The sequence below is a fragment of the Panulirus ornatus genome, chromosome 26 (assembly GCF_036320965.1).
Source record: "Panulirus ornatus isolate Po-2019 chromosome 26, ASM3632096v1, whole genome shotgun sequence".
Lineage (NCBI taxonomy): Eukaryota > Metazoa > Arthropoda > Malacostraca > Decapoda > Palinuridae > Panulirus > Panulirus ornatus.
Genome location: NC_092249.1, coordinates 607,456 through 620,564, shown reverse-complemented (window position 1 = coordinate 620,564; position 13,109 = coordinate 607,456). Strand labels below are relative to the sequence as shown.

General features: G+C 40.5%; 1 protein-coding gene across 1 annotated transcript in view; it reads right to left on the bottom strand.

Moving 5' to 3' along the window:
- LOC139757379 (uncharacterized) overlaps positions 1–13,109 on the bottom strand; it is a 158,350-nt gene that overhangs the window by 49,662 nt on the left and 95,579 nt on the right. The window contains exons 11-15 of the mRNA XM_071677807.1: positions 9,854–10,033; positions 8,759–8,884; positions 3,097–3,290; positions 1,777–1,918; positions 314–439 (exon numbers count right to left, since the gene is read on the bottom strand). Of these exons, the coding sequence (XP_071533908.1) occupies positions 314–439; positions 1,777–1,918; positions 3,097–3,290; positions 8,759–8,884; positions 9,854–10,033 (768 nt within the window). The remainder of the gene's footprint in view (positions 1–313; positions 440–1,776; positions 1,919–3,096; positions 3,291–8,758; positions 8,885–9,853; positions 10,034–13,109) is intronic.

Genomic DNA, 13,109 nt, shown 5'->3' with positions numbered 1-13,109 from the left:
ACATTCCCCGAAAAAGTACCTGTTACTCTTTCTCATCTATGTCCTGGACACCACTTGTCACTCCAACATTACAAACACCATTTCAACATAACATGCGACCTACCATGCCCAAGATGCAACTTCCTAGCTGAAAACCGAACACATATTCTTAGACTGCCTGGAAAGACACACAAACAGTATCATCAAATCTTAGACCAGTGATCCTGGTGGATGTAGCCAGCTTCCTGAAAAACTGCAGGAACCCCACAGAGAGGGCTCCTGCAGTAGGAAGATTATGTATGATATTTATAAAATTTCTAAGAGATGTGTTTACCTTCAAAGTATTAATCAGTACTGTCTGAGAGGAGGATTTCTCTTGTTCCTCCTCAAGCTGCCTCTTTGTTCTTTCTGTTGCCTCTGCAATTTCACGTGCTTGATTTTTCTGGAAATTTTGCAACACCTGAAAGTCACAGAAAGATAGTCAAATATTTTCTTGAAACATAACATAACATCAGTACAAAATGCATGATAATATGAAAATTCAAGATATCAGGTGGAAAGATGGAGTGAAAAAGATTTTGAGTGATCGGAGCCTGAACATGCAGGAGGTTGAAAGGCGTGCAAGGAATAGAGTGAATTGGAACGATGTGGTACACCCGGGTCGACGTGCTGTCAATGGACTGAACCAGGGCATGTGAAGCATCTGGGGTAAACCATGGAAAGATCTGTGGGGCCTTGATGTGGAAAGGGAGCTGTGGTTTCGATGCATTATACATGACAGCTAGAGACTGAGTGTGAACGAATGTGGCCTTTGTTGTCTTTCCCTAGCGCTACCTCATGCACATGCAGGGGGAGGGGGTTGGTATTTCATTATATGGTGGGGTGACGACGGGAATGAATAAGGGCAGACAGTATGAATTATGTACATGTGTATATATGTATATGTCTCTATGTGTATATATATATGTATACATTGAGATGTACAGGTATGTATATGTGTGTGTGTGGATGTGTATGTATGTACATGTGTATGTGGGTGGGTTGGGCCATTCTTTCGTCTGTTTCCTTGCGCTACCTCGCTTACGTGGGAGACAGCAGCAAAGTATGATATAAATAAATAAATCAGTATTTGCAATCTGGAACTATCTATCTATATCTATCTCTGATGCTTATTCCCACCTGGAACTCCCTCATGGGGGTGGCCACAGCAATGGTCTCCATAACAAGTGCACTCCAATGCCATTCCTTAGCCTTTAGTGCCCCACCCTCAACAGGCCACTGGCAAAGGGTAGCTCTAGTGCAGTCTTTACAGAGGCTCCTACCTTTTATCTCTATTGACTATGTCTACCTAATCCTCCTGCCTAATGTTTTTACCAACTAGTTCTACATGTTTCTACCTAATGCTCCAGCCTAAATGCTCCTGCCTATTACTTCCAGCTATTGCTCATAACATTTGCCAAAAGGCAGGGGTAGCACACAGAGCTCACAGCAGGAATATCTAGAGTTACGAAGAATGAGCTGCATGAGTTAAGTGTTGTCAAATGTTGTGTATGACAAGGAGAGATTGCATGTCTGAGGCCAAATGCCAGTAGTCCATGCGTGGATGAGGCAGAAAGAAAAGAAAGTTACCTGGGTCAGAGGAGTGCAACTTGACAACCACTGAAGTGCTGGCTCGATTTGCAGTCATCATTAACCCTCCTGATAACCAGGTAGATACTAGAAAAACATCTTTTTGGTCAGTGGTTGCCTACCAACTACTACTCAACAATCTAGAATACGAAACCAATATTGATCCACCTGTTGAAGTGTAGCTAATGACTGTTGGTGTTGCTCAGCAGCCTCTTCAGCTGAGTGTAAGCGAAGTACAGCATCATCTCTTTTAGCTGTCATCTCGCGAAGCTGTTCTTGTAGTGCCTCAACTTGAACATTTGCTCGCTGGCTGCAAAAGGAATGACTTCCAGGACTAAAAGTTTGTTCTCTTCTTCAGGTATTATTTACTGTGTTGTCTAATGACAGTAATTTTACAGTTTTGCTTCTCCTTCAAGTATTATTCCCTGCCTTGTCTAATGGTAGTAATTTATCAGTTTCTAAAAACAAACAACTACAGACTCACAAAAAAGGAAAAAATAAAGATTAATAAATTCATACAAAAATAATTAATCTACAACATGTCAGACAACTTGCTTATAACTATGTTTTCTAAAAAAGTGGATAAAGTGTGCACTCTGTAGGTCTTCCATTACCCTTAAAATTAATCAATTATCAATATAAAGGCATGCAAGTACTAACATACCACTGACTTTATTTCCTTGTATCCTTCATTTTCAACCATTTTGTGGAATTTTTTCTTTTCTTTATATGAAATTATCTATCATTTCAATCTCTGAACATTGTGTTGTGAAGGGCAAAGTTTTTAATGTGGAGGCTCAAGTCTGATTCGAGATAATGGCAGAGAGTTCCTTACTGTGGTATGAGAACAAATGATTACTGTCATCCATAAGAATCTATACTAACTAAACTTTTCAGTCAACTGGAAGCCAAGCTATTTAGTTGAAAATAGCACATATTACATGTCTGTATTAGTATACTTATCTATGTTGTTTCTACATCCAAGGAAGGGAAAATCTGGCAAAATTACTTTAAAAAAGGAATAGTTCTGCACACTCCACATATCTAGTTTCAGATTTGCTTACAAATTCTCACTACAGTTCATCCAGGTCAACCACCTCACATAATACTCTCCAATGTGCACCTTGTTTTCTTTAAATTTGCAAATTTCAAGAATCAATCATTACTCTACACCTTCCTCATTTCTCTGCTTCTCAACTACCCTCATCTTTTCTATCTTAAGTAACTACTTGCACTGCAATGAACTCCCCATCCTAGAATTACAAAGAAACTTCAAGCAATCTCCATCACCAATGTTCATAATTTTTCCTTGTCTTCACAATTTCTTTTAAGTACCATCAAATTTGTATATCTTTAGTATTCAGACAAACAGCCTATGAAGGACCATTTACAAATAGTACAGCAACAACACAGCAATGCAGCAGTTTCATACTAACAGAATGCAATTCCTTGAAATCAAAATAATCAATCTAAACAAGCATAACTTACTTGGCAGTATTAAAGAAATTTGAGTGATTGTTGAGTTTTTCTTCCATTTTTGTGAGGGTGGACCGCAGTGTGGACTCTCGCTCCTCAGCTTTCAAAGCTTCAGTTGTGTATGATTCTTCAACTGTTATTAAGTGCTGTCGCAATCGCTCACACTCTACTGCCAGGCGACTCTCCTTTTCTCTAATAGTGCTTAGCTATGGAGGAAATATAAAATTAAATTTCCTATAAATAATCACTGGAATTGCATTAATATGATTTACAGTTCTAAGAAATATCTACTTAAAATTATTATCATTATATAGGAGTACAACCCCAGGATCCCTTTAATAAGGATTCTGCACTAGAATGAGAAGCAGGGAAATGAAGAACACCTCTGAAAAGAGAAGTTCCTTGAGAAGACTGTACTTCCTTTCATAAGCCGAAAATAATACAGCCTTGCCAAATGTGGGTCACACAGGATATAATACAACCATTCACAACTTGTGCCAAAAGTCCACCTATATTCAAATGTAATGTTCTTGAAAGATATACAGGTTGAACCTCTCTAATCCAATGCTCTGTGGTCCAGTAACTCCCACAGTCTGGCAAGTTTTGAATCAAACAGTGAACTTATACAGAATCAGACAGTGCACTTATAAAGCGGTTTACGCTCCCATGTAATGAAGTGTAGGCATTTCTGGGGAGATCCTTATCAAGCAGGCCAAAGTTTTTCATCGAGAACTAAAGCTAAACTATGACCATGAATATTCACAAGGATGGTTACACAAGAATAAGTGGAGACATGGAACTTCAGTAAATAGTGTGCGCGGTGAAAGGAATTCAGTGCATTATTACGTGTGAGCGAATGTGCTCTTTGTTGTCTTTTCCTAGCGCTACCTTGCACACACGTGGTGGTGGTGGTGGTGGTGGTGGGGGGGTTATTTCATGTGTGGCAGGGTAGACAGTATGAATTATGTACATGTGTATATAGGGTAGACAGTAAGAATTATGTACATGTGTATATATGTATATGTCTGTGTGTGTATATATATGTATACGTTGAGATGTATAGGAATGTATATTTGCGTGTGTGGACGTGCATGTGGGTGGGTTGGTCCATTCTTTCGTCTGTTTCCTTGCGCAACCTCACTAACGCAGGAGACAGCAAAAATGAAAATAAATAAATATAAATAGTTACAAAGTGTTGACAAAAGCCAACTACCAACCAATGGTCGTTCATTCCATTAACTACTCATCTCAAAAATCTGCGACAAAGTTTGTGGATAAATCTACACGGTTACTGGGAGCTGAAAACTTAGCCCCAGACCAAGTGCATAATGCTGATGAATCTGTCCTATATTGGTGTCATATGCCACGAAAAACCATTGCCGAAGATATTGTGGAGTTTCCATTTGGGGGTACTTGTAATGTAATCTGATGTAACAATAATTTTTTGGGATAGGGGAGAAAGAATACTTCCCAAGCATTCCTCACGTGTCATAGAAGGCGACTAAAGGGGACGGGAGCGGGGGGCTGGAAACACTCCCCTCCTTGTATTTTAACTTTCTAAAAGGGGAAACAGAAGAAGGAGTCATGCGGGGAGTGCTCATCCTCCTCAAAGGCTCAGATTGGGGTGTCTAAATGTGTGTGGATGTAACCAAGATGAGAAAAAAGGATACATAGGTAGTATGTTTGAGGAAAGGAACCTGGATGTTTTGGCTCTGAGTGAAACGAAGCTTAAGGGTAAAGGGGAAGAGTGGTTTGGGAATGTCTTGGGAGTAAGTCAGGGGTTAGTGAGAGGACAAGAGCAAGGGAAGGAGTAGCACTACTCCTGAAGCAGGAGTGGTGGGAGTATGTGATAGAGTGTAAGACAGCAAACTCTAGATTGATATGGGTAAAACTGAAAGTTGATGGAGAGAGATGGGTGATTATTGGTGCATATGCACCTGGGCATGAGAAGAAAGATCATGAGAGGCAAGTGTTTTGGGAGCAGCTGAATGAGTGTGTTAGTAGTTTTGATGCACGAGACTGGGTTATAGTGATGGGTGATTTGAATGCAAAGGTGAGTAATGTGGCAGTTGAGGGAATAATTGGTGTACGTGGGGTGATCAGAGTTGTAAATGGAAATGGTGAAAAGCTTGTAGATATATGTGCTGAAAAAGGACTGATGATTGGGAAAACCTGGTTTAAAAAGAGAGATATACATAAGTATACGTATGTAAGTAGGGGAGATGGAGAGAGAGCGTTATTGGATTATGTGTTAATTGATAGGCATTCAAAAGACGGACTTTTGGATGTTAATCTACGGAGAGGTGCAACTGGAGGGATGTCGGATCATTATCTTGTGCAGGAGAAGGAGAAGATTTGTAGAGGTTTTCAGAAAAGAAGAGAGAATGTTGGGGTGAAAAGAGTGGTGAGAGTAAGTGAGCCTGGGAAGGAGACTTGTGTGAGGAAGTACCAGGAGAGACTGAGTGCAGAATGGAAAAAGGTGAGAACAAAGGACGTAAGGGGAGTGGGGGAGGAATAGAATGTATTTAGGGAAGCAGTGATGGCTTGTGTAAAAGATGATTGTGGCATGAGAAGCGTGGAAGGTGGGCAGATTAGAAAGGGTAGTGAGTGGTGGGATGAAGAAGTAAGATTATTAGTGAAAGAGAAGAGAGAGGCATTTGGACAATTTTTGCAGGGAAAAAAATGCAAATGACTGGGAGATGTATAAAAGAAAGAGGCAGGAGGTCAAGAGAAAGGTGCAAGAGGTAAAAAAGAGGGCAACTGAGAGTTCGAGTGAGAGAGTATCATTAAATTTTAGGGAGAATAAAAAGATGTTCTGGAAGGAGGTAAATAAAGTGGGTAAGACAAGGGAACAAATGGGAACTTCAGTGAAGGAGGCTAATGGGGAGGTGATAACAAGTAGTGGTGATGTGAGAAGGAGATGGAAGTTTGTTGAATGTGTTTGATGAGAGAGTGGCAGATATAGGGTGTTTTGGTCGAGGTGGTGTGCAAAGTGAGAGGGTTAGGGAAAATGATTTGGTAAACAGAGAAGAGGTAGTAAAAGCTTTGCGGAAGATGAAAGCTGGCAAGGCAGTGGGTTTGGATGGTATTGCAGTGAAATTTATTAAAAAAGGGGGTGACTGTATTGTTGACTGGTTGGTAAGGTTATTTAATGTATGTATGATTCATGGTGAGGTGCCTGAGGATTGGCGGAATGCTTGCATAATGACATTGTACATAGGCAAAGGGGATAAAAGTGAGTGCTCAAATTACAGAGGTATAAGTCTGTTGAGTATTCCTGGGAAATTATATGGTAGGGTATTGATTGAGAGGGTGAAGGCATGTACAGAGCATCAGATTGGGGAAGAGCAGTGTGGTCTCAGAAGTGGTAGATGTGTGGATCAGGTGTTTGCTTTGAAGAATGTGTGTGAGAAATACTTAGAAAAGCAAATGAATTTGTATGTAGCATTTATGGATCTGGAGAAGGTATATGATAGAGTTGATAGAGATGCTCTGTGGAAGGTATTTAGAATATACGGTGTGGGAGGCAAGTTGTTAGAAGCAGTGAAAAGTTTTTATCGAGGATGTAAGGCATGTGTATGCGTAGGAAGAGAGGAAAGTGATTGGTTCTCAGTGAATGTAGGTTTGCGGCAGGGGTGTGTGATGTCCCCATGGTTGTTTAATTTGTTTATGGATGGGGTTGTTAGGGAGGTGAATGCAAGAGTTTTGGAAAGAGGGGCAAGTATGCAGTCTGTTGTGGATGAGAGAGCTTGGGAAGTGAGTCAGTTGTTGTTCGCTGATGATACAGCTCTGGTGGCTGACTCATATGAGAAACTACAGAAGCTGGTGAGTGAGTTTGGTAAAGTGTGTGAAAGAAGAAAGCTGAGAGTAAATGTGAATAAGAGCGAGGTTATTAGGTACAGTAGGTTTGAGGGACAAGTCAACTGGGAGGTAAGTTGAATGGAGAAAAACTGGAGGAAGTGAAGTGTTTTAGATATTTGGGAGTGGATTTGGCACTGGATGGAACCATGGAAGCGGAAGTGGATCATAGGGTGGGGGAGGGGGGCGAAAGTTCTGGGAGCATTGAAGAATGTGTGGAAGTCGAGAACATTATCTCAGAAAGCAAAAATGGGTATGTTTGAAGGAATAGTGGTTCCAACATTGTTATATGGTTGCGAGGCGTGGGCTATGGATAGAGTTGTGCGGAGGAGGGTGGATGTAATGGAAATGAGATGTTTGAGGACAATATGTGGTGTGAGGTGGTTTGATCGGGTTAGTAATAATAGAGTAAGAGAGATGTGTGGTAGTAAAAAGGGTGTGGTTGAGAGAGCAGAAGAGGGTGTTTTGAAATGGTTTGGTCACATGGAGAGAATGAGTGAGGAAAGATTGACCAAGAGGATATATGTGTCTGAGGTGGAGGGAATGAGAAGTGGGAGACCAAATTGGAGGTGGAAAGATGGAGTGAAAGTGAAAAAGATCTTGAGTGATCAGGGCCTGAACATGCAGGAGGGTGCAAGGCATGCAAGGAATAGAGTGAAACGGAACGATGTGGTATACCAGGGTCAATTTGCTGTCAATGGATTGAATCAGGGCATGTGAAGCGTCTGGGGTAAACCATGGAAAGTTCTGTGGGCCTGGATGTGGAAAGGGAGCTGTGGTGTCGGTGCATTATTACATGACAGCTAGAGACTGAGTGTGAACAAATGTGGCCTTTGTTGTCTTTTCCTAGCGCTACCTCGCACACATGAGGGGGGAGGGGGTTGTTATCTCATGTGTGGCGTGGTGGCGATGGGAATGAATAAAGGCAGACAGTATGAATTATGTACATGTGTATATATGTATATATCTGTGTGTGTATATATATGTATACGTTGAGATGTATAGGTATGTATATTTGTGTGTGTGGATGTGAATGTATATACATGTGTGTATGGGTGGGTTGGGCCATTCTTTCGTCTGTTCCCTTGCGCTACCTCACTAACGCAGGAGACAGCGACAAAGCAAAATAAATAAATAAAATAAATATATTTTCCTGTTTCAAGCTTTGTTCTACTTTTGATAACACAGCAATATGTATGTCGGATGAGCTGGCAAGATTAGGGGTCAGGGACATATTTACATAGGGGGGGTTCCCTTAGGGATCAATTTCTGTTCTCCAGCATTTACTGCTGTCTGGTAATGGTCAGGTCCCCAGGTTGCCTGATTAAAGTGGTTCAAAACCTGTATCAATTACTTCTGAGGGCAGTCAAAATTTAAACAGAGAGTTTATGGCAGACTGACTTAGAAACCTAGTCTGCAATAACTTCAGCAATTAATTATGTAAATTTGCATAAACTATGAGACTTATGAGTAAAAGCAGATGTCAATACAAAATGTATATAACTGAAAAGAGAAAAAAACACCTACATCATTTTATCATTATGTTAGAAGCAAAAGTCATAAACGATTTATTGGTCCAGTGGACATGGCCAGCTTCCTGAGTGCTGCAGGAGCATTTGAATGAAGCATAACAAACTTTTAGTCTCCTGTGTAAGATTCAACAACTTAATTTGAATCACTTGGATATCCAAATACAAGCTTTCAATCAACCGTTATGATAATGCAATGCTACTGTTTGTCCTTTGCTTTAAAACAGAATCTAAGTTACGGTTGCAACCCAACATCCTTATGTACCTTCTAGCACGTATAATCATACCTCTTTACTCTGGTCTTGGTACTGTGTGTTGAAGTGCGCATTAGCAATACGAAGTTGATCTCTTTCCTGCTCCAAAGATGAGAGCTTTACTCTCTGAGAATCCATCTCCTTGCGTAAGCCACAAACCTGAAAACGTATCGAACTGAAAATCAAGCAACATATACCATCTAATGCAACTATGCACACACTGAAGCTAATTTCTCCAATTCGTATATAACACACTCACAGTGTCTCCCTCTTACTAGAGTAACTGTAAACTTTCAAATGCCCAACTTTTGTCTCTAATAAAAGTAACTTGTTCATAGATAAAGCCTATTCTTCATAAAAAATTTCATTACCAATCTTAAATATGTTTCTCTTTGGGAAGACAATTCTGTTGTTTTTTAATACATGTTCACCACTTCCTAAGTGAGTGAGGTAGAGTCAAGAACAGATGACTGACCCATACTTTCATACTTGTTCACTGTTTCCCTCATTAGTGAGGTAACACAAAGGAACAGATGAAGATATAAGTATAATTTGCTGACATCTACTCTCTAGTTGTCATGTGTAATGCACCAAAACCAGAGCCCTCATCAACAACCAGATCCCACAGACCTTTCTGTAGTTTTCCCTGGCTGCTTCATATGCCCTTGTTCTGCCCACTGATAGTACATTGAACCCTATATACTACAATGCTCCAATTCACTCCATCCTTTGTATGCCTTTCACCCTCCTAATATGTTTAGGCCCTAAGCACTCAAGATCTTTCTCACTCCATCCTTCCATCTCCCTCCAATATTTAGTCAATATTCCTACAGGCATGATTTTAGTTTATTTAATTCTTAGCCTTTTCCATGTATCAAAGCTTTCAGTACATCTTGCCTGGGTGGCATAAGATATTCAGTTTCATCAAGCAATTATCTTTCTATTACTAAAACTGCATAAAGAATTCATATAATCAAAAGCAAGGGATTTTACGACAATGGTTGTTTCTGTTGCAACCTTGCTAAGGTGGGAAAAGTTAGCAAGTAAGAAAATTAAAAAGAAAGAATCTGGCTTATCACTATAAGGAACTTGTAATTTCATAATTAAAATCCTTGCTATCATACATACCTCAGTTTTCTGCAAAATTCCTTCAGCAGCATTTTTCTGAAGTTCTTCACGAATCTTTTTCAGAGACTCTAGCTCATCACGGAGCTCTGAAACATGTATTCTTGTCTCTTTCAAGGCTGTCTCACTATCGTTAAGCTGGGATAACAGAGAAGCTTTTTCTTCAGCAGACTGTTGAGATGTCTGAGGAGAAAATGTAATGATTATCTGACATTTCAGCAAATCCAATGTGGCCTCTCAAACTTAAACCCAAAGGGAACCAAGGAGCTACTAGTGTTGCTCATTCACCCAGTATATTTACAACCCCTTCTAATCTGTGATCATTCTAAGTCATGCATTGTATTTTCTAAAAAGTATATATTTGAGTGATTATTGTATAACATACACTAAAAACTGAATGCAGAGAGAGAGAGAGAGAGAGAGAGAGAGAGAGAGAGAGAGAGAGAGAGAGAGAGAGAGAGAGAGAGAGAGAGAGAGAGAGAGAATGACATATATTCTTCACACCTGATGGAGGACAAAGGATACTGCATGATGAGTCTTGGCCAGCCTTCAAGCCACCACTTACACACTGCTCACAAAGAATGGGAAACATCTCACATATCATTTAAATCATTACAGAAAACAATTGATAAGTAAGTGATTTTTTTTAAGAATTCTTGAATGTATGACAATCCATTAGTCATTGGTTCATAAATGTAAGACATGAAATGCATGTCAGTCTAGCTGCTGTGAAGTTGCTGGATACATAGCAGAAGTTAATAGACAAACATTCATGGAAAAGTCTTGGCCAAGTATTTCCTAATTTGAAAATTCAATCTAACATGGCTCATGACTGGTGGTCCTCTCAGTAAGATTTTGAGAAAGTAAACTAATGGGTAGCGGTAGCTTGATTTCTCATTAGATATATGCTTAATCTGCCTTACTCAATGATAGGTTATGGTCGTGTATCTCATTAGTTTGTAGCAAAGTACATAAAAAGGAAGGTACTGAGGAATAGTCAAAGTGCGATTCTTGGCAAAATCAAAATTTCTTGGGATAGAATTATGGACAGTTCCTTTCATTTTCCAAATTCATTCCAAAACGCATCATGAATGTCTAGAACACATACTCAAACTTCAAAAGAAACCTTGTAAGTTTGCAGCTTTCCATATTTCCATCCTTCATCATTCCCCTTCTATCTTCATCTGTTTTCGCTTCCATAGTTTTTCAACATGCAGAAGGGTGAAAGGCGTGCAAGGAATAGAGTGAATTGGAACGATGTGGTATGCCGGGGTCGACGTGCTGTCAATGGATTGAACCAGGGAATGTGAAGCGTCTGGGGTAAACCATGGAAAGTTCTGTGGGGCCTGGATGTGGAAAGGGAGCTGTGGTTTCGGTGCATTATTACATGACAGCTAGAGACTGAGTGTGAACGAATGGGGCCTTTGTTGTCTTTTCCTAGCGCTACCTCGCACACATGAGGGGGGAGGGGGTTGTTATTCCATGTGTGGCGAGGTGGCGATGGGAATAAATAAAGGCAGACAGTATGAATTATGTACATGTGTATATATGTATATGTCTGTGTGTGTACATATATGTATACATTGAGATGTATACGTATGTATATTTGCGTGTGTGGACGTGTATGTATATACATGTGTATGTGGGTGGGTTGGGCCATTCTTTCGACTGTTTCCTTGCGCTACCTTGCTCACGCAGGAGACAGCGACAAAGCAAAATAAATATATATAAATATATATTTTTCTTTTTTAAACTATTCGCCATTTCCCGCGTTAGTGAGGTAGCGTTAAGAACAGAGGACTGGGCCTTTGTGGAATATCCTCACCTGGCCCCCCTCTGTTCCTTCTTTTGGAAAATTAAAAAAAAACGAGAGGGGAGGATTTCCAGCCCCCTGCTCCCTCCCCTCTTAGTCGCCTTCTACGAAACGCAGGGAATACATGGGAAGTATTCTTTCTCCCCTATCCCCAGGGATAATAAATATATATATATATATATCCCTGGGGATAGGGAATTAAGAATACTTCCCACGTATTCCCTGCGTGTCGTAGAAGGCGACTAAAAGGGGAGGGAGCGGGGGGCTGGAAATCCTCCCCTCTCTTTTTTTTTTTTTTTTTCCAAAAGAAGGAGCAGAGGGGGCCGGGTGAGGATATTCCAAAAAAGGCCCAGTCCTCTGTTCTTAACGCTACCTCGCTAACATGGGAAATGGCGAATAGTTTGAAAGAAAGAAAGAAAGAAAGAATATATATATATATATATATATATATATATATATATATATATATATATATATATATATATATATATATATATATATTCTTTTTTTTTTTTTTTTTTGCTTTGTCGCTGTCTCACGCGTTTGCGAGGTAGCGCAAGGAAACAGACGAAAGAAATGGCCCAACCCACCCCCATACACATGTATATACACACGTCCACACACGCAAATATACATACCTACACACCTTTCCATGGTTTACCCCAGACGCTTCACATGCCTTGATTCAATCCACTGACAGCACGTCAACCCCGGTATACCACATCGCTCCAATTCACTCTATTCCTTGCCCTCCTTTCACCCTCCTGCATGTTCAGGCCACGATCACACAAAATCTTTTTCACTCCATCTTTCCACCTCCAATTTGGTCTCCCTCTTCTCCTCGTTCCCTCCACCTCCGACACATATATTCTCTTGGTCAATCTTTCCTCACTCATTCTCTCCATGTGCCCGAACCATTTCAAAACACCCTCTTCTGCTCTCTCAACCACGCTCTTTTTATTTCCACACATCTCTCTTACCCTTACGTTACTTACTCGATCAAACCACCTCACACCACACATTGTCCTCAAACATCTCATTTCCAGCACATCCATCCTCCTGCGCACAACTCTATCCATAGCCCACGCCTCGCAACCATACAACATTGTTGGAACCACTATTCCTTCAAACATACCCATTTTTGCTTTCCGAGATAATGTTCTCGACTTCCACACATTCTTCAAGGCTCCCAGAATTTTCGCCCCCTCCCCCACACTATGATCCACTTCCGCTTCCATGGTTCCATCCGCTGCCAGATCCACTCCCAGATATCTAAAACACTTCACTTCCTCCAGTTTTTCTCCATTCAAACTCACCTCCCAATTGACTTGACCCTCAACCCTACTGTACCTAATAACCTTGCTCTTATTCACATTTACTCTTAACTTTCTTCTTTCACACACTTTACCAAACTCAGTCACCAGCTTCTGCAGTTTCTCACATGAA